This window comes from Salmo trutta, chromosome 10 (assembly GCF_901001165.1).
Source record: "Salmo trutta chromosome 10, fSalTru1.1, whole genome shotgun sequence".
NCBI classification, from domain to species: domain Eukaryota; kingdom Metazoa; phylum Chordata; class Actinopteri; order Salmoniformes; family Salmonidae; genus Salmo; species Salmo trutta.
Genome location: NC_042966.1, coordinates 34,869,618 through 34,891,284, shown reverse-complemented (window position 1 = coordinate 34,891,284; position 21,667 = coordinate 34,869,618). Strand labels below are relative to the sequence as shown.

At 42.2% G+C, this 21,667-nt stretch overlaps 1 protein-coding gene across 1 annotated transcript in view; it reads right to left on the bottom strand.

Annotated features, from left to right (window-relative positions):
• LOC115200882 (CUB and sushi domain-containing protein 1) overlaps positions 1 to 21,667 on the bottom strand; it is a 509,589-nt gene that overhangs the window by 40,731 nt on the left and 447,191 nt on the right. The window contains exons 39-44 of the mRNA XM_029763998.1: positions 11,717 to 11,786; positions 11,479 to 11,595; positions 4,068 to 4,277; positions 2,803 to 2,991; positions 1,721 to 1,898; positions 547 to 692 (exon numbers count right to left, since the gene is read on the bottom strand). Of these exons, the coding sequence (XP_029619858.1) occupies positions 547 to 692; positions 1,721 to 1,898; positions 2,803 to 2,991; positions 4,068 to 4,277; positions 11,479 to 11,595; positions 11,717 to 11,786 (910 nt within the window). The remainder of the gene's footprint in view (positions 1 to 546; positions 693 to 1,720; positions 1,899 to 2,802; positions 2,992 to 4,067; positions 4,278 to 11,478; positions 11,596 to 11,716; positions 11,787 to 21,667) is intronic.

The window sequence follows — 21,667 nt, the reverse complement described above, 5'->3', positions numbered from 1 at the left end:
TTATACTTGCGTACTATTGTTTGTACAGATGAACGTGGTACCTTCAGGCATTTGGAAATTGCTCCCAAGGATGAACCAGACTTGTGGAGGTCTATAATTTTTTTGTCTTGGCTGATTTCTTTTGAAAGGCACAGTCAACTTAGTGTAGGTAAACTTCTGACCAACTGGAATTGTGATGCAGTGAATTATAAGTGAAATAATCTGTCTGTAAACAATTGTTGGAAAAATGACTTGTGTCATGCACAAAGTAAATGTCCTAACCGACTTGCCAAAACTATAGTTTGTTCACAAGAAATTTGTGGAGTGGTTGAAAAATGAGTTTTAATGACTCCAACCTAAGTGTATGTAAACTTCCGACTTCAACTGTACATATAAATACAATCTGTTAGAGGACATTGACCACGTTCACCCGGTCACAAATTAAAAACAATGTGAGATAACTTTATTTCTGAAATATTTTCGAAACAGGGAATCAGCAAGCTTTAGCAGTAACAGTATGCATTGCATTTTAGCTACAACATTTTTTTATTTGGAAGAGAAACTGACCATGGAAATTGAGGACAAAGAATCCACTTGTGGAGAAGTCACTGTGAAACTTGATAAGGACCTGATTGAAAGAACTGTAGGCTGACTCTAGCGCTGTATTGCCACTGAAAATCCCAAGCTGTGGATAGCTCTGCTCAGGGCCATCCCTGGAAGAGGCCAGAAGACATTGAAAGTGCATTACATTTATAACACACACATTAAACATTGCAATAATGTCCAGAATTTGAGTGTGGCTTGGTTGAATTGATTTGCTCTCAAATCTATAGCAAGATTTGTGCTGACGTTCATATAAAAACCATTACATTACAGACAGTGTTGAATGAAAACAGCAAAAAATGATGACTTTACAGACTACTGGCCTCTTTTAATGGCTTCTGAAGATGAATAATCCATATAACTCACAGAGGGCTGTATTGTGGCAGAAAGTGTGTATTTTACCCATTGAAATACATAGTTTTAATCCACTCTCGGGTGCTGCAGATTAAACCATGGCATGCACTTATTATATTGTGACATTCAAGTTCATCTTCAATAATAAAAGGAATAAAAAGGCACTATGTTGATTTGTTTCCTGTCTTGCTGTATTTACAGTATAACTCTGGGTTTTCCTGTGCAGGTTAGCGTTTTTCGTCATGAATCTTGTTCTGGAGGCAGCTCCGCAGAGTGCCCACTGGGCAAAAACTGGCTGAATCAACATTGTTTCCACGTCATTTCAACCCCAAAAAATAATTTGACGATGATGAATCAATGTGGAAAACTAATTGGATTTGCACGTTGAATTCATGTTCATTGACAATTCAACTAAATATAAAACAAAACTAGACGTTGAACTGACGTCTGTGCCCTTGCTGGCACAACCACAAAGTCATAAAATCAGATATTTAAACCTAAACCTAACCTTGACCCTAACCTTAACCACACTGAGTGTTAACCCTAACCTTAAATTAAGAGCAAAAAGCTATTTTTCTTGAATTTTTACAATACAGACAATTTTGACTTTGCAGCTGCCCCATCTAGCGGAAATCGCTCAGGTCTGCCTCCAGGACAAGACTCATCCCAATAAACATCAACCTGCTCATCCTGTGCTGTGAAGTACATGGTAGTTCTTCACAGTAAAAGACATATCAGCCAATTATAAACTGATGGGGCTTGTGAGAAACCATTAATCCCTTACCATACAGCAATGTAATCTGTGACAGGCTCTGTCTGAAGCAGGGTGAAGTTGATGTAAATTCCATGTCCATGTGGCACGGTGATAAGCCAGGTACAGTCCTGTGAGTTAGGGTACTCATTTGGGTACTGGGGTGAGAATATGGTGCCATTCTGAGCTGTCATATTGTAGCCACATGGAGCTGCAGTAGAAGACAAGACGGAGCGGTATCATCACAGAGGGTATGTCCCATGTGGCTCAGTTGATAGAATGTGGTGCTTGCAATGCCAGGGTTGTGTGTTTGAATCCCACGGGGGACCAGAACAGGGGAAAAAAGTATTAAATGTATCCACTCAGTACTGTAAGTTGCTCCGGATAAAACTGTCTGCTAAACATAGAGCATATAGTAGGAATTGATGTTAAGTAGATTGGTGTTATTTGTCTGTTAACAACTTAAGAGCATTTCTTCACCAATTGAACCTTAATTTCAAATATCTGTACACTGTATTACTTGTAGATTAAATATTATGAGCAGCAATCACGAGAGCAGTTTTGACAACAGAGCGAACCCCATACTGTGTTATACTATCATGGTAAGTGTCTCTTTCCCTGGTATCTAGGATTAGTCAATCCTGCACAACTTTGAACCCAAAAGGGATGCAGTGATGACTTCAACTACTTCAACAAGAACCCAATTTACCAAATACACCTCCAAAACACAATACCATGACGCTGAAAGGTGTCGTGGAATGAGGGACAGCTCTGAGAAATCTTTGCAGGTATTGATTGAGTAAGCCTTTACCAGCTCGTACACTGCTCAATGCAGAAGAAATTTAGCACATGTCCCAGTAGTGTGGGTCTCAACTGGAGCAGTTTTCAAAGGCAGTAATATGAGAGGCAGTTTTGGGAAACACTGCCTTTTTTTATACAGTATAACAGAACCAAACTTCACAACAGTATTACGAGGGTTAAATAATAACATCTAGTATAGGGCTGATAAAAACGTCCTAACAAATATATTCTAAAATAGTTTGATAAATAAAGCAAAGAAGCCATTGATGCTTTTGGTAAAATATCTGTTATGTATAATATTAACCCATGCTCACCCTCACAATGGGGAAAGGGATGATTCCATTTTCTGTTGATTCCATGTTGGCATGTGAGCACAGGATGTCCAATCAGAACGTATCCAGGAAAGCACTCAAAAGTTATTGACTGGCCAGCATTGTAGTCATTATTAATAATATATCCGTTAGGGAATGGAGTAGGGTCTTGGCAATTCTGCAATTCATATGCTAAAACACAAGAGTGAAAGAAAGTGGGGTTACACCTAGAAAATGTCACGTTTTTTGACAAGCTTATGCAATAAAAATACATATTTCTTATAACAGGAATGCACATACATCACAACAAAATAAAACATATTTCAACAAGAAATGTTCAAACAAATTATGCGGACTCTCGTCCACAGCCCACAGGTGACCCATCCCACTTAACCTTTTGAGACAGTACTGGAACACACATGACACCTGTCAGACACATTTGCACGAAATGTCACGATGACATGTCTATTTCAAGCATAATGCCAACAACAAAGAATGGACGCCAGGAAACCAATAAACTTTTCTATTTCAACCTAAAAAATACAGCAACGTTACAGCAACGTTACTCCAAAAATCTATTGAAGCTTGACAGTGCTGGAAATTGACGATCAAGTTCACATTTCTTTTTGCGTACAATGAGCGAGCAATTGTTAAATGACATGTGGTGGGGGTTTTTTGTAAGAGGAGAAGAGGAAAAGCCAGGATATGAACCCTCTGGCCTATATGTGGAAGAAGACGACACACAGGGTTATCTCTTGAAAAGTGGAAGCCATGCACTCAACATCTACAGTTGCCATTGACCTTAACAAGAACCCCAGGACCAGTGGAAGCAAAATAGCCCCATAACATCAAAGTGCACTCAACATCTAAATGCCGCTCTCCATTGATTCTGAATGCTTTGTCCAGGCGGGAGAAGCCACATAACGGAGTAACCTCTCAATGACCCTGAGAGGGCAGATTCTCAGATAATTTAACTGACAGGTACTTTAGTCCTTGAAGCTGGCATTCCATCTATTTTGCATTTAACCTTGAATCATCCTAAAAAGAAAGCTAGAGCATATCAACAGAAGATAGATAAAAACAGTATCAATAAGGATTTCACTTCAGACATTGCCATAGATTCTTTCCCAGATTTGACACAAACGGCCCAAAACAACATCCAAGCCTAGCGCCCAAAAAATGGTAAATTGAAACCAATACAAACCAAGCTCTTTTAGGTGAGGGGAAACCATGCTAGACATGGTGGATGAAAATGAAGTACACCTCACCTTGGTAGGTCAGTTTGAATCCCTGCCTGTTTTCAGAGTGGTCACTGTAGAAGTGAATCACGGTCTCATGTGTTGTACTCAGCAGGTTGGGCGGCAGCTGACTTCCGCTAAACTGTCCAATCAGAGAGCTGCTGTGCTGCGGCCCATTTCGCACCTCTAAAAAATCATGGTTGTCTTCAGAGGAGAAGTTGAGGAACTGAATATGAGCCCCTGTAAAACACAGAAACATTATATGAGATATACTGTATGGACAAAGGCTTCGGTTCATGGAGCTATGTTTATTTCACAACCAAAACATGTATCAAAACATTCCCTCCGTCTTTGAAAGTTACGGGCAAGTCTATGGGTCGAATGTCCCCTCCCCTACTGGAATTCAAAAGATGCTAACATCTGATCGTGATTTTGTGAAATCTTGAAATCGAGATTTGTCCAAATAACCTGTGATGAAAAATCCAAACACTGGAAATACTGCTGCTCGTTTGCCCACACATCCCATTTTTGTGCTCAAACTGCCCAAACAGTTCGAGCTTCTACATTTAAAAATCCACTTTTCCAGAAATATGTCTCTCACTGTTGTCGCTTGTTATAGATCTCCCTCAGCCCCCAGCTGTGCCCTGGACACCATATGTGAATTAATCGCCTCCCATTTATCTTCAGAGTTCGTACTGTTAGGTGACCTAAACTTGGATATGCTTAACACCCTGGCCATCCTACAATCTAAGCTAGATGCCCTCAATCTCACACAAATTATCATGGAACCTACCAGGTACAACCCTAAATCCGTAAACACGGGCACCCTCATAGATATCATCCTGACCAGCCTGCCCTCTAAATACACCTCTGCTGTCTTCAACCAGGATCTCAGCGATCACTGCCTCATTGCCTTCGTCCGTAATGGGTCCGCAGTCACACGACCACCCCTCATCACTGTCAAATGCTCCCTAAAACACTTCAGCGAGCAGGCCTTTCTAATCGACCTGGCCCAGGTATCCTGGAAGGATATTGACCTCATTCCGTTAGTAGAGGATACCTGGTTATTCTTTAAAAGTGCCTTCCTCACCATCTTGAATAAGCATGACCCATTAAAAAAATGTATAACTAAGAACTAAGAACAGAACCTCCCTTGGTTCACTCCAGACCTGACTGCCCTTGACCAGCACAAAAACATCCTGTGGCGTACTGAAGTTAGGAACCAACATATTCAGGCAGTTAGGAAAGCAAAGGCTAGCTTTTTCAAACAGAAATTTGCATCATGTAGCATAAACTCCAAAAAGTTCTGAGACACTGTAAAATCCATGGAGAATAAGAGCACCTCCTCCCAGCTGCCCACTGCACTGAGGCTAGGAAACACTGTCACCACCGAAAAACCTCCGATAATCGAGAATTTCAATAAGCATTTTTCTACGACTGGCCATGCTTTCCACCTGGCTACCCCTACCCTGGTCAACAGCTCTGCACCCCCCACAGCAACTTGCCCAAGCCTCCCCCATTTCCCCTTCACCCAAATCCAGATAGCTGATGTTCTGAAAGAGCTGCAAAATCTGGACCCCTACAAATCAGCTGGGCTAGACAATCTGGACCCTCTCTTTCTAAAATTATCCGCCGCAATTGTTGCAACCCTTATTACTAACCTGTTCAACCTCTCTTTTTTATCATCTGAGATCCCTAAAGATTGGAAAGCTGCCGCGGTCATCCCCCTCTTCAAAGGGAGAGACAGCCTAGACCCAAACTGTTACAGACCTATATCTATCCTACCCTGCCGTTCTAAAGTCTTCGAAAGCCAAGTTAACAAACAGATCACCGACCATTTCGAATCCCACCATACCTTCTCCGCTCAGCAATCTGATTTCCGAGCTGGTCATGGGTGTACCACAGCCACACTCAAGGTCCTAAACGATATCATAACCGCCATCGATAAAAGATAATACTCTGCAGCCGTATTCATCGACCTGGCCAAGGCTTTCAACTCTGTCAATCACCACATTCTTATCGGCAGACTCAGCAGCCTTGGTTCCTCAAATGACTGCCTCGCCTGGTTCACCAACTACTTCTCAGACAGAGTTCAGTGTGTCAAATCGGAGGGCCTGTTGTCCGGACCTCTGGCAGTTTCTATGGGGGTGCCACAGGGTTCAATTCTCGGGCCGACTCTTTTCTCTGTATACATCAATGATGTCGCTCTTGCTGCTGGTGATTCTCTGATCCACCTCTACACAGATGACACCATTCTGTATACTTCTGGCCCTTCTTTGGACACTGTGTTAACAAACCTCCAGATGAGTTTCAATGCCATACAACTCTCCATCCATGGCCTCCAACTGCTCTTAAATGCAAGTAAAACTAAATACATGCTCTTCAACTGATCGCTGTCGGCACCTGCCCGCCCGTCTAGCATCACTACTCTGGACGGTTCTGACAGAGAATATGTGGACAACTACCAATACCCAGGTGTCTGGTTAGATTGTAAACTCTCCTTCCAGACTCACATCAAGCATCTCCAATCCAAAATTAAATCTAGAATCGGCTTCCTATTTCGCAGCAAAGCATCCTTCACTCATGCTGCCAAACATACCCTCGTAAAACTGACTATCCTACCGATCCATGACTTCGGCGATGTCATTTACAGAATAGCCTCCAACACTCTGCTCAGCGAATTGGATGCAGTCTATCACAGTGCCATCCATTTTGTCACCAAAGCCCCATCTACTACCCTCCACTGTGACCTGTATGCTCTCAATGGCTTGGCCCTCGCTTCAAATTTGTCGCCCTCGCTTCAAACCCACTGGCTCCAGGTCATCTATAAGTCTTTGCTAGGTAAAGTCCCGCCTTATCTCAGCTCACTGGTCACCATAGCAGCACGTGCTCCAGCAGGTATATCTCACTGGTCACCCCCAAAGCCAACTCCTCCATTGGCCGCCTTTCCTTCCAGTTCTCTGCTGCCAATGACTGGAACGAATTTCAAAAATCACTGAAGCTGGAGACTCATGTCTCCCTCACTAACTTTAAGCATCAGCTGTCAGAGCAGCGTACAGATCATTGCACCTGTACATAGCCCATCTGTAAATAGCCCACCCAACTACCTCATCCCCATATTGTATTTTTTGTTGTTGCTCCTTTGCACCCCAGTATCTCTACTTGCACATTCATCTTCTGCACATCTATCAATTCAGTGTTTAATTGCTAAATTGTAATTATTTCACCACTATGGCCTATTTATTGCCTTACCTCCCTAATCTTACTTCATTTGCTCACAATGTATATAGACTTTCTATTGTGCTATTGACTGTGCATCTGTTTATTCCATGTGTAACTCTGTGTTGTTTGTGTCGCACTGCTTTGCTTTTTCTTGGCCAGGTCGGAGTTGTAAATGAGAACTTGTTCTCAACTGACCTACCTGGTTAAATAAAGGTGAAATAAAAAAATACAAATAAAAAATTCCTTCTTGACAGATTCTACAATACCAGTTACTGTATGTTTAGATAGATCTGTTCACCAGAGATTACCTAAAGTGTTAACTATTAACAGTGATGTTGTGAAATTGCGGCATGTGTGTACATGTGTTGTAATCATGTAATGCATTTAGCAGCAATTACCTTGGCTCATTTAATGTGCTTTTGACCTACTGTACCAACCTTTTTTTTGTCAAGCTACATCATGTTTGCATGTTGAGGAAAACTCTTCAACTCACTAATATGTTATGATGGTAGAAATTATTCAGCAATCTAATACTGAGATCAGCTCATGTTTTTCCAGGGGAGACACAGAAATGGGAAATGAATACAATACAATCAAAAAAAATCTGTTATGTTATGTTATGTTCGGTTCTTCCAAGGGTAGCAAAGGTCTGATGCTGGAAGAAAGCATTTGCCACTTGGTGATGCTTAGGAGAATCCTTTGAATGATAATCTTGTTGTTATGCAGCCATGTACCTCTTTCTCACAATGCTTTATCCTACCCATTCTGTCTGTCCTAAAAGCTGTCATCAGCGTCTGCAAAGCCTCTTGTGTCTTTTAATTATTATTTTCTAAATATTGGGCCCTGTAAACAACACAAGCTAATGCATTTTTGGTACAAACAGCACAAAATTATCATTCTTGTTCTTACTTGTGAAGTTCTTGCTTGATAAGGCAGAAAATTGCTTTTGGATACAGTATACAATATTTTTCTTAGGTTAGGTAGAGAGAATTCTTTGTGCTCAGAGGAAAGCCTGAATAGCTTTATAAATCACACACAATTACCTTGTTAACATCTGGAGTGTTTACTTTGTTCTGGAGTCATTTGAACTGTGAAGCACCGCAAATATGTGGGCTGCAACCCACAGCTCTCTTGTAAATTGCTAAACTGACTGCAAATGTCTCAAAATGTAGATAGAGAAAGAGGATAACTAAAGGGGATCCTTTTTCAAAAGGAAGATGTCACCGAACTACAACTACATGTGGTTAGTTCCAGGCAGAGATGTAAATCACAAATATATTGTCTATTAATGTTCTGTATTCAAATCAAATTTTATTGGTCACATACACATGGTTAGCAGATGTTAATGCGAGTGTAGCGAAATGCTTGTGCTTCTAGTTCCGACTATGCAGTAAAATCTAACAAGTAATCCAACAATTTCACAACAACTACCTTATACACACAAGTGTAAAGGGATGAACAAGAATATGTACATATAAATATATGGACGAGCGATGGCCGTGCGGCATAAGCAAGATGCAGTAGATGGCATAGAGTACAGTATACACATATGAGATGAGTAATGTAGGGTATATAATCATTTATATAAAGTGGCATTGTTTAAAGTGACTAGTGATACTTTATTAAGTCTGTTTATTTAAGTGGCCAGAGATTTGACTCTGTATGTTGGCAGCAGCCTCTCTATGTTAGTGATGGCTGATTAACAGTCTGATGGCCTTGAGATAGAAGCTGTTTTTCAGTCACTCGGTCCCAGCTTTGATGCACCTGTACTGACCTCGCCTTCTGGATGATAGCGGGGTGAACAGGCAGTGGCTCGGGTGGTTGTTGTCCTTGATGATCTTTTTGGCCTTCCTGTGACATCGGGTGCTGTAGGTGTCCTGGAGGGCAGGTAGTTTGCCTCCGGTGATGCGTTGTGCAGACCGCACTACCCTCTGGAGAGCCTTGCGGTTGAGGGATGTGCAATTTCCGTACCAGCTGGTGATACAGCCCGACAGGATGCTCTCGATTGTGCATCTGTAAAAGTTTGTGAGTGTTTTAGATGACAAGCCAAATTTCTTCAGCCTCCTGATGTTGAAGAGGTGCTGTTGCGCCTTCTTCACCACACTGTCTGTGTGGGTGGACCATTTCAGTTTGTCCGTGATGTGTACGCCGAGGAACTTAAAACTTTCCACCTTCTCCACTACTGTCCCGTCGATGTGGATGGGGGGGGGGGGGGGGGGTGCTCCCAATGCTGTTTCCTGAAGTCCACAATCATCTCTTTTGTTTTCCTGACACCACACAGGTTATTTTCCTGACACCACACTCTGAGGGCCCTCACCTCCTCCCTGTAGGCTGTCTCATCATTGTTGGTAATCAGGCCTACCACTGTGGTGTTGTCTGCAAACTTAATGATTGAGTTGGAAGTGTGCATGGACACGCAGTCATAGGTGAACAGGGAGTACAGGAGGGGGCTGAGCACACACCCTTGTGGGGCCCCAGTTTTGAGGATCAGCGGGGTGGAGATGTTGTTTCCTACCTTCACCACCTGGGGGTGGCCCGTCAGAAAGTCCAGGACCCAGTTGCACAGTGCGGGGTCGAGACCTAGGGTCTCAAGCTTAATGACAAGTTTGGAGGGTACTATGGTGGTAAATGCTGAGATGTAGTCAATGAACAGCATTCTTACATAGGAATTCCTCTTGTCCAGATGGGATAGGGCACTGTGCAGTGTGATGGCGATTGCATCATCAGTGGACATATTGGGTCGGTAAGCAAATTGGAGTGGGTCTAGGGTATCAGGTAGGGTGGAGGTGATATGGTCCTTGACTAGTCTCTCAAAGCACTTCATGATGACAGAAGTGAGTGCAATGGGGCGATAGTCATTTAGTTCAGTTACCTTAGCTTTCTTGGAAACAGGAACAATGGTGGCCATCTTGAAGCATGTGGGAACAACAGACTGGGATAGGGATTGGTTGAACATGTCAGTAAACACACCAGCCAGCTGGTCTGCGCATGCTCTGAGGACGCGGCTAGGGATGGCGTCTGGGCCGTCAGCCTTATGAGGGTTAACACGTTTAAATGTTTTACTCACGTTGGCTACGGAGAAGGAGAGCCCACAGGCTTTGGTAGCGGGCCGTGTCAGTGGCACTGTATTGTCCTCAAAGCGAGCAAAGAAGTTGTTTAATTTGTCTGGGAGCAAGACGTCGGTGTCTGCGACGGGGCTGGTTTTCTTTTTGTAATCCGTGATTAACTGCAGACCCTGCCACATATGTCTCGTGTTTGAGCTGTTGAATTGCGATTCTACATTGACTCTATACTGACACATTGCTTGTTTGATTGCCTTGCGGAGGGAATAGCTGCACTGTTTGTATTCGTTCATGTTTTCAGTCGCCTTGCCATGATTAAAAGCGGTGGTTCGCGCTTTCACTTTCGCGCGAATGCTGCCATCAATCCACGGTTTCTGGTTAGGGAAGGTTTTAATGATCACAGAGGGAACGCCATCTCCGATTCACTTGCTAATAAACTCGCTCACTGAGTCAGCGTATACGTCAAAGTTATTGTCTGAGGCTATCCAGAACATATTTCAGTCCACGTGTTCTAAGCAATTTTGAAGCTTGGAATCCGATTGGTCAGAACAGCGTTGTATGTCCTGAGCACGGGCGTTTCCTGTTTTAGTTTCTGTCTACAGGCTGGGAGCAACAAAATGGAGTCATGGTCAGATTTGCCAAAGGCAAGGCGGGGGAGGGCTTTATATGCATCACGGAAGTTCGAGTAGCAATGATCCAGAAAGCTACGAGCTCTTGTCGCGCATTCGATATGCTGATAGAATTTAGGAAGTATGGTTCTTAGGTTAGCTTTGTTAAAATCCCCAGCTACAATAAATGCAGCCTCAGGATGTATGGGTTCCAGCTTACATAGAGTCCAGTGAAGTTCTTTCAGGGCCGACGAGGGATCTGCTTGGGGGGGTGGGAATTCTCATGGAAGATAATACGGTCGGCATTTGATTGCAAGGAATTCTAGGTTGGGTGAACAAAATTATTTAGGAAGTATGGTATGGTATTGGTATTATGGTATTATGTCATGTTTCATGTTTTGTGTGGACCCCAGGAAGAGTAGCTGCTGCTTTTGCAACAGCTAATGGGGATTATTACAAAAATGATATAAAAATAAAGTTATTATCTCTGGCATTACTAAAATTAACCATGGCTTCTTATCATTATCGTTATCATAGCAGGTTCCTCACCATATCCAACTGGTAAAAGAATCCTCCATGTACAATCCATGTTACCAGGGTAGTTGCCAGGGAATCCAGGACTTAAAATAACATTGGCCAAGTCAACAGCTGTTCCACCGCACTTTGCTGGAAAATAAAAATGCACATAATGTGTGGCACACATTGAAAAGATATTGCAGACAATGAATAACACTGAAACAGTAAACCATTGCCTTGAATATGACCACTTCCAAGTAAAAGTTCTTACCAATGCAGAGAGGGGGAGGGTAGTTCCAGCGCCGCACGGTCCCTGGCATACAGGATATATGAGAGTGGCCCTGGAAAATAGAAAGGTAGGATGTTTCTCTCTATAATGCAAAGGTAGTGGGTTTCTCTCTCAGATGTAAAGGTAGAGGGTTTCTCTCTATAATGTGAAGGTAGGGGGTTTCTCTCTATAATGTAAAGGTAGTGGGTTTCTCTCTATAATCTGAAGGTAGGGGGTTTCTCTCTATAATGTAAAGGTAGGCGGTTTCTCTCTATAATGTGAAGGTAGGGGGTTTCTCTCTATAATGTGAAGGTAGGGGGTTTCTCTCTCGGAGTTAAAGGTAGAGGGTTTCTCTCTATAATGTGAAGGTAGGGGGTTTCTCTCTCAGATGTAAAGGTAGAGGGTTTCTCTCTATAATGTGAAGGTAGGGTGTTTCTCTCTCAGATGTAAAGGTAGGGGGTGTCTCTCTATAATGTGAAGGTAGGGTGTTTCTCTCTAAAATGTGAAGGTAGGGTGTTTCTCTCTACAATGTAAAGGTAGGGGGTTTCTCTCTCAGATGTAAAGGTAGGGGGTTTCTCTCTATAATGTGAAGGTAGGGTGTTTCTCTCTATAATGTGAAGGTAGGGGGTTTCTCTCTATAATGTAAAGGTAGGGGGTTTCTCTCTATAATGTAAAGGTAGGGGGTTTCTCTCTATAATGTGAAGGTAGGGGGTTTCTCTCTATAATGTGAGGGTAGGGGGTTTCTCTCTATAATGTAAAGGTAGGGGGTTTCTCTCTATAATGTGAAGGTAGGGGGTTTCTCTCTATAATGTAAAAGTAGGGGGGTTCTCTCTCAGATGTAAAGGTAGAGGGTTTCTCTCTATAATGTGAAGGTAGGGTGTTTCTCTCTCAGATGTAAAGGTAGAGGGTTTCTCTCTATAATGTAAAGGTAGGGGTTTCTCTCTATAATGTGAAGGTAGGGGGTTTCTCTCTATAATGTAAAGGTAGGGTGTTTCTCTCTCAGATGTAAAGGTAGGGGGTTTCTCTCTATAATGTAAAGGTAGGGGGTTTCTCTCTATAATGTAAAGGTAGGGGGTTTCTCTCTATAATGTGAAGGTAGGGGGTTTCTCTCTATAATGTAAAGGTAGGGGGTTTCTCTCTATAATGTGAAGGTTGGGTGTTTCTCTCTATAATGTGAAGGTAGGGTGTTTCTCTCTACAATGTAAAGGTAGGGGGTTTCTCTCTATAATGTGAAGGTAGGGGGTTTCTCTCTATAATGTAAAAGTAGGGGGTTTCTCTCTCAGATGTAAAGGTAGAGGGTTTCTCTCTATAATGTGAAGGTAGGGTGTTTCTCTCTCAGATGTAAAGGTAGGGGGTTTCTCTCTATAATGTAAAGGTAGGGGGTTTCTCTCTATAATGTGAAGGTAGGGGGTTTCTCTCTATAATGTAAAGGTAGGGGGTTTCTCTCTATAATGTGAAGGTAGGGGGTTTCTCTCTCAGATGTAAAGGTAGGGGGTTTCTCTCTATAATGTGAAGGTAGGGGGTTTCTCTCTATAATGTGAAGGTAGGGGGTTTCTCTCTATAATGTGAAGGTAGGGGGTTTCTCTCTATAATGTGAGGGTAGGGGGTTTCTCTCTATAATGTGAAAGTAGGGGGTTTATCTCTATAATGTGAAGGTAGGGGGTTTCTCTCTATAATGTGAAGGTAGGGGGTTTCTCTCTATAATGTGAAGGTAGGGGGTTTCTCTCTATAATGTAAAGGTAGGGGGTTTCTCTCTATAATGTGAAGGTAGGGGGTTTCTCTCTATAATGTAAAGGTAGGGGGTTTCTCTCTATAATGTAAAGGTAGGGGGTTTCTCTCTATAATGTAAAGGTAGGGGGTTTCTCTCTATAATGTAAAGGTAGGGGTTTCTCTCTATAATGTAAAGGTAGGGGGTTTCTCTCTATAATGTAAAGGTAGGGGGTTTCTCTCTATAATGTAAAGGTAGGGGGTTTCTCGCTATAATGTGAAGGTAGGGTGTTTCTCTCTATAATGTAAAGGTAGGGGGTTTCTCTCTATAATGTGAAGGTAGGGGGTTTCTCTCTATAATGTAAAGGTAGGGGGTTTCTCTCTATAATGTGAAGGTAGGGGGTTTCTCTCTCAGATGTAAAGGTAAGGGGTTTCTCTCTATAATGTAAAGGTAGTGGGTTTCTCTCTATAATCTGAAGGTAGGGGGTTTCTCTCTATAATGTAAAGGTAGGCGGTTTCTCTCTATAATGTGAAGGTAGGGGGTTTCTCTCTATAATGTGAAGGTAGGGGGTTTCTCTCTCGGAGTTAAAGGTAGAGGGTTTCTCTCTATAATGTGAAGGTAGGGGGTTTCTCTCTCAGATGTAAAGGTAGAGGGTTTCTCTCTATAATGTGAAGGTAGGGTGTTTCTCTCTCAGATGTAAAGGTAGGGGGTGTCTCTCTATAATGTGAAGGTAGGGTGTTTCTCTCTAAAATGTGAAGGTAGGGTGTTTCTCTCTACAATGTAAAGGTAGGGGGTTTCTCTCTCAGATGTAAAGGTAGGGGGTTTCTCTCTATAATGTGAAGGTAGGGTGTTTCTCTCTATAATGTGAAGGTAGGGGGTTTCTCTCTATAATGTAAAGGTAGGGGGTTTCTCTCTATAATGTAAAGGTAGGGGGTTTCTCTCTATAATGTGAAAGTAGGGGGTTTCTCTCTATAATGTGAGGGTAGGGGGTTTCTCTCTATAATGTAAAGGTAGGGGGTTTCTCTCTATAATGTGAAGGTAGGGGGTTTCTCTCTATAATGTAAAAGTAGGGGGGTTCTCTCTCAGATGTAAAGGTAGAGGGTTTCTCTCTATAATGTGAAGGTAGGGTGTTTCTCTCTCAGATGTAAAGGTAGAGGGTTTCTCTCTATAATGTAAAGGTAGGGGTTTCTCTCTATAATGTGAAGGTAGGGGGTTTCTCTCTATAATGTAAAGGTAGGGTGTTTCTCTCTCAGATGTAAAGGTAGGGGGTTTCTCTCTATAATGTAAAGGTAGGGGGTTTCTCTCTATAATGTAAAGGTAGGGGGTTTCTCTCTATAATGTGAAGGTAGGGGGTTTCTCTCTATAATGTAAAGGTAGGGGGTTTCTCTCTATAATGTGAAGGTTGGGTGTTTCTCTCTATAATGTGAAGGTAGGGTGTTTCTCTCTACAATGTAAAGGTAGGGGGTTTCTCTCTATAATGTGACGGTAGGGGGTTTCTCTCTATAATGTAAAAGTAGGGGGTTTCTCTCTCAGATGTAAAGGTAGAGGGTTTCTCTCTATAATGTGAAGGTAGGGTGTTTCTCTCTCAGATGTAAAGGTAGAGGGTTTCTCTCTATAATGTAAAGGTAGGGGGTTTCTCTCTATAATGTGAAGGTAGGGGGTTTCTCTCTATAATGTAAAGGTAGGGGGTTTCTCTCTATAATGTGAAGGTAGGGGGTTTCTCTCTCAGATGTAAAGGTAGGGGGTTTCTCTCTATAATGTGAAGGTAGGGGGTTTCTCTCTATAATGTGAAGGTAGGGGGTTTCTCTCTATAATGTGAAGGTAGGGGGTTTCTCTCTATAATGTGAGGGTAGGGGGTTTCTCTCTATAATGTGAAGGTAGGGGGTTTATCTCTATAATGTGAAGGTAGGGGGTTTCTCTCTATAATGTGAAGGTAGGGGGTTTCTCTCTATAATGTGAAGGTAGGGGGTTTCTCTCTATAATGTAAAGGTAGGGGGTTTCTCTCTATAATGTGAAGGTAGGGGGTTTCTCTCTATAATGTAAAGGTAGGGGGTTTCTCTCTATAATGTAAAGGTAGGGGGTTTCTCTCTATAATGTAAAGGTAGGGGGTTTCTCTCTATAATGTAAAGGTAGGGGTTTCTCTCTATAATGTAAAGGTAGGGGGTTTCTCTCTATAATGTAAAGGTAGGGGGTTTCTCTCTATAATGTAAAGGTAGGGGGTTTCTCTCTATAATGTGAAGGTAGGGTGTTTCTCTCTATAATGTAAAGGTAGGGGGTTTCTCTCTATAATGTGAAGGTAGGGGGTTTCTCTCTATAATGTAAAGGTAGGGGGTTTCTCTCTATAATGTGAAGGTAGGGGGTTTCTCTCTCAGATGTAAAGGTAAGGGGTTTCTCTCTATAATGTAAAGGTAGTGGGTTTCTCTCTATAATCTGAAGGTAGGGGGTTTCTCTCTATAATGTAAAGGTAGGCGGTTTCTCTCTATAATGTGAAGGTAGGGGGTTTCTCTCTATAATGTGAAGGTAGGGGGTTTCTCTCTCGGAGTTAAAGGTAGAGGGTTTCTCTCTATAATGTGAAGGTAGGGGGTTTCTCTCTCAGATGTAAAGGTAGAGGGTTTCTCTCTATAATGTGAAGGTAGGGTGTTTCTCTCTCAGATGTAAAGGTAGGGGGTGTCTCTCTATAATGTGAAGGTAGGGTGTTTCTCTCTAAAATGTGAAGGTAGGGTGTTTCTCTCTACAATGTAAAGGTAGGGGGTTTCTCTCTCAGATGTAAAGGTAGGGGGTTTCTCTCTATAATGTGAAGGTAGGGTGTTTCTCTCTATAATGTGAAGGTAGGGGGTTTCTCTCTATAATGTAAAGGTAGTGGGTTTCTCTCTATAATGTAAAGGTAGGGGGTTTCTCTCTATAATGTGAAAGTAGGGGGTTTCTCTCTATAATGTGAGGGTAGGGGGTTTCTCTCTATAATGTAAAGGTAGGGGGTTTCTCTCTATAATGTGAAGGTAGGGGGTTTCTCTCTATAATGTAAAAGTAGGGGGGTTCTCTCTCAGATGTAAAGGTAGAGGGTTTCTCTCTATAATGTGAAGGTAGGGTGTTTCTCTCTCAGATGTAAAGGTAGAGGGTTTCTCTCTATAATGTAAAGGTAGGGGTTTCTCTCTATAATGTGAAGGTAGGGGGTTTCTCTCTATAATGTAAAGGTAGGGTGTTTCTCTCTCAGATGTAAAGGTAGGGGGTTTCTCTCTATAATGTAAAAGTAGGGGGTTTCTCTCTATAATGTAAAGGTAGGGGGTTTCTCTCTATAATGTGAAGGTAGGGGGTTTCTCTCTATAATGTAAAGGTAGGGGGTTTCTCTCTATAATGTGAAGGTTGGGTGTTTCTCTCTATAATGTGAAGGTAGGGTGTTTCTCTCTACAATGTAAAGGTAGGGGGTTTCTCTCTATAATGTGAAGGTAGGGGGTTTCTCTCTATAATGTAAAAGTAGGGGGTTTCTCTCTCAGATGTAAAGGTAGAGGGTTTCTCTCTATAATGTGAAGGTAGGGTGTTTCTCTCTCAGATGTAAAGGTAGAGGGTTTCTCTCTATAATGTAAAGGTAGGGGGTTTCTCTCTATAATGTGAAGGTAGGGGGTTTCTCTCTATAATGTAAAGGTAGGGGGTTTCTCTCTATAATGTGAAGGTAGGGGGTTTCTCTCTCAGATGTAAAGGTAGGGGGTTTCTCTCTATAATGTGAAGGTAGGGGGTTTCTCTCTATAATGTGAAGGTAGGGGGTTTCTCTCTATAATGTGAAGGTAGGGGGTTTCTCTCTATAATGTGAGGGTAGGGGGTTTCTCTCTATAATGTGAAGGTAGGGGGTTTATCTCTATAATGTGAAGGTAGGGGGTTTCTCTCTATAATGTGAAGGTAGGGGGTTTCTCTCTATAATGTGAAGGTAGGGGGTTTCTCTCTATAATGTAAAGGTAGGGGGTTTCTCTCTATAATGTGAAGGTAGGGGGTTTCTCTCTATAATGTAAAGGTAGGGGGTTTCTCTCTATAATGTAAAGGTAGGGGGTTTCTCTCTATAATGTAAAGGTAGGGGGTTTCTCTCTATAATGTAAAGGTAGGGGTTTCTCTCTATAATGTAAAGGTAGGGGGTTTCTCTCTATAATGTAAAGGTAGGGGGTTTCTCTCTATAATGTAAAGGTAGGGGGTTTCTCGCTATAATGTGAAGGTAGGGTGTTTCTCTCTATAATGTAAAGGTAGGGGGTTTCTCTCTATAATGTGAAGGTAGGGGGTTTCTCTCTATAATGTAAAGGTAGGGGGTTTCTCTCTATAATGTGAAGGTAGGGGGTTTCTCTCTCAGATGTAAAGGTAAGGGGTTTCTCTCTATAATGTGAAGGTAGGGGGTTTCTCTCTATAATGTGAGGGTAGGGGGTTTCTCTCTATAATGTGAAGGTAGGGGGTTTCTCTCTATAATGTGAAGGTAGGGGGTTTCTCTCTATAATGTGAAGGTAGGGGGTTTCTCTCTATAATGTGAAGGTAGGGGGTTTCTCTCTATAATGTAAAGGTAGGGGGTTTCTCTCTATAATGTGAAAGTAGGGTGTTTCTCTCTCAGATGTAAAGGTAGGGGGTTTCTCTCTATAATGTGAAGGTAGGGGGTTTCTCTCTATAATGTGAGGGTAGGGGGTTTCTCTCTATAATGTGAAGGTAGGGGGTTTATCTCTATATTGTAAAGGTAGGGGGGTTCTCTCTATAATGTGAAGGTAGGGGGTTCCTCTCTATAATGTAAAGGTAGGGGGTTTCTCTCTATAATGTAAAGGTAGGGGGTTTCTCTCTATAATGTAAAGGTAGGGGGTTTCTCTCTATTATGTAAAGGTAGGGGGTTTCTCTCTATAATGTGAAGGTAGGGGGTTTCTCTCTATGATGTAAAGGTAGGGGGTTTCTCTCTATAATGCAAAGGTAGGGGGTTTCTCTCTCAGATGTAAAGGTAGGGGGTTTCTCTCTATAATGTGAGGGTAGGGGGTTTCTCTCTATAATGTGAAGGTAGGGGGTTTCTCTCTATAATGTGAAGGTAGGGGGTTTCTCTCTATAATGTGAAGGTAGGGGGTTTCTCTCTATAATGTGAAGGTAGGGGGTTTCTCTCTATAATGTAAAGGTAGGGGGTTTCTCTCTATAATGTGAAAGTAGGGTGTTTCTCTCTCAGATGTAAAGGTAGGGGGTTTCTCTCTATAATGTGAAGGTAGGGTGTTTCTCTCTCAGATGTGAAGGTAGGGGGTTTCTCTCTATAATGTGAAGGTAGGGGGTTTCTCTCTATAATGTGAAGGTAGGGGGTTTCTCTCTATAATGTGAGGGTAGGGGGTTTCTCTCTATAATGTGAAGGTAGGGGGTTTCTCTCTATAATGTGAAGGTAGGGGGTTTCTCTCTATAATGTGAAGGTAGGGGGTTTCTCTCTATAATGTAAAGGTAGGGGGTTTCTCTCTATAATGTGAAAGTAGGGTGTTTCTCTCTCAGATGTAAAGGTAGGGGGTTTCTCTCTATAATGTGAAGGTAGGGTGTTTCTCTCTCAGATGTGAAGGTAGGGGGTTTCTCTCTATAATGTGAAGGTAGGGGGTTTCTCTCTATAATGTAAAGGTAGGGGGTTTCTCTCGATAATGTAAAGGTAGGGTGTTTCTCTCTATAATGTAAAGGTAGGGGGTTTCTCTCTATAATGTGAAGGTAGGGGGTTTCTCTCTATGATGTAAAGGTAGGGGGTTTCTCTCTATAATGCAAAGGTAGGGGGTTTCTCTCTCAGATGTAAAGGTAGGGGGTTTCTCTCTATAATGTGAGGGTAGGGGGTTTCTCTCTATAATGTGAAGGTAGGGGGTTTCTCTCTATAATGTGAGGGTAGGGGGTTTCTCTCTATAATGTGAAGGTAGGGGGTTTCTCTCTATAATGTGAAGGTAGGGGGTTTCTCTCTATAATGTAAAGGTAGGGGGTTTCTCTCTATAATGTGAAAGTAGGGTGTTTCTCTCTCAGATGTAAAGGTAGGGGGTTTCTCTCTATAATGTGAAGGTAGGGTGTTTCTCTCTCAGATGTAAAGGTAGGGGGTTTCTCTCTATAATGTGAAGGTAGGGGGTTTCTCTCTATAATGTGAAAGTAGGGTGTTTCTCTCTCAGATGTAAAGGTAGGGGGTTTCTCTCTATAATGTGAAGGTAGGGTGTTTCTCTCTCAGATGTAAAAGTAGGGGGTTTCTCTCTATAATGTAAAGGTAGGGGGGTTCTCTCTATAATGTAAAGGTAGGGGGTTTCTCTCTATAATGTAAAGGTAGGGGGTTTCTCTCTATAATGTAAAGGTAGGGGGTTTCTCTCTATAATGTGAATGTAGGGTGTTTCTCTCTATAATGTAAAGGTAGGGGGTTTCTCTCGATAATGTGAGGGTAGGGGGTTTCTCTCTATAATGTGAAGATAGGGGGTTTCTCTCTATAATGTGAAGGTAGGGGGTTTCTCTCTATAATGTGAAGGTAGGGGGTTTCTCTCTATAATGTAAAGGTAGGGGGTTTCTCTCTATAATGTGAAGGTAGGGGGTTTGTCTCTATAATGTGAAGGTAGGGTGTTTCTCTCTATAATGTAAAGGCAGGGGGTTTCTCTCTATAATGTGAAGGTAGGGGGTTTCTCTCTATAATGTAAAAGTAGGGGGTTTCTCTCTCAGATGTAAAGGTAGGGGGTTTCTCTCTATAATGTGAAGGTAGGGTGTTTCTCTCTCAGATGTAAAGGTAGGGGGTTTCTCTCTATAATGTGAAGGTAGGGGGTTTCTCTCTATAATGTGAAAGTAGGGTGTTTCTCTCTCAGATGTAAAGGTAGGGGGTTTCTCTCTATAATGTGAAGGTAGGGTTTTTCTCTCTCAGATGTAAAAGTAGGGGGTTTCTCTCTATAATGTAAAGGTAGGGGGGTTCTCTCTATAATGTAAAGGTAGGGGGTTTCTCTCTATAATGTAAAGGTAGGGGGTTTCTCTCTATAATGTAAAGGTAGGGGGTTTCTCTCTATAATGTGAATGTAGGGTGTTTCTCTCTATAATGTAAAGGTAGGGGGTTTCTCTCGATAATGTGAGGGTAGGGGGTTTCTCTCTATAATGTGAAGATAGGGGGTTTCTCTCTATAATGTGAAGGTAGGGGGTTTCTCTCTATAATGTGAAGGTAGGGGGTTTCTCTCTATAATGTAAAGGTAGGGGGTTTCTCTCTATAATGTGAAGGTAGGGGGTTTGTCTCTATAATGTGAAGGTAGGGTGTTTCTCTCTATAATGTAAAGGCAGGGGGTTTCTCTCTATAATGTGAAGGTAGGGGGTTTCTCTCTATAATGTAAAAGTAGGGGGTTTCTCTCTCAGATGTAAAGGTAGGGGGTTTCTCTCTATAATGTGAAGGTAGGGGGTTTCTCTCTATAATGTAAAGGTAGGGGGTTTCTCTCTATAATGTAAAAGTAGGGGGTTTCTCTCTATAATGTAAAGGTAGGGGGTTTCTCTCTATAATGTGAAGGTTGGGGTTTTTTCTCTATAATGTGAAGGTAGGGGGTTTCTCTCTATAATGTGAAGGTATGGGGTTTCTCTCTATAATGTGAAGGTAGGGTGTTTCTCTCTATAATGCAAAGGTAGGGGGTTTCTCTCTATAATGTGAAGGTAGGGGGTTTCTCTCTATAATGTGAAGGTAGGCGGTTTCTCTCTATGATGTAAAGGTAGGGGGTTTCTCTCTATAATGCAAAGGTAGGGGGTTTCTCTCTCAGATGTAAAGGTAGGGGGTTTCTCTCTATAATGTGAAGGTTGGGGGTTTCTCTCTATAATGTAAAGGTAGGGGTTTCTCTCTATAATGTGAAGGTTGGGGGTTTCTCTCTATAATGCGAAGGTAGGGGGTTTCTCTCTATGATGTAAAGGTAGGGGGTTTCTCTCTATAATGCAAAGGTAGGGGGTTTCTCTCTCAGATGTAAAGGTAGGGGGTTTCTCTCTATAATGTGAAGGTTGGGGGTTTCTCTCTATAATGTGAAGGTAGGGGGTTTCTCTCTATAATGTAAAGGTAGGGGGTTTCTCTCTATAATGTGAAGGTAGGGGGTTTCTCTCTATAATGTAAAGGTAGGGGGTTTCTCTCTATAATGTGAAGGTAGGGGGTTTCTCTCTATAATGTGAAGGTAGGGGGTTTCTCTCTATAATGTGAAGGTAGGGGTTTTCTCTCTATAATGGAAAGGTAGAGGGTTTCTCTCTATAATGTAAAGGTAGGGGGTTTCTCTCTATAATGTGAAGGTAGGGGGTTTCTCTCT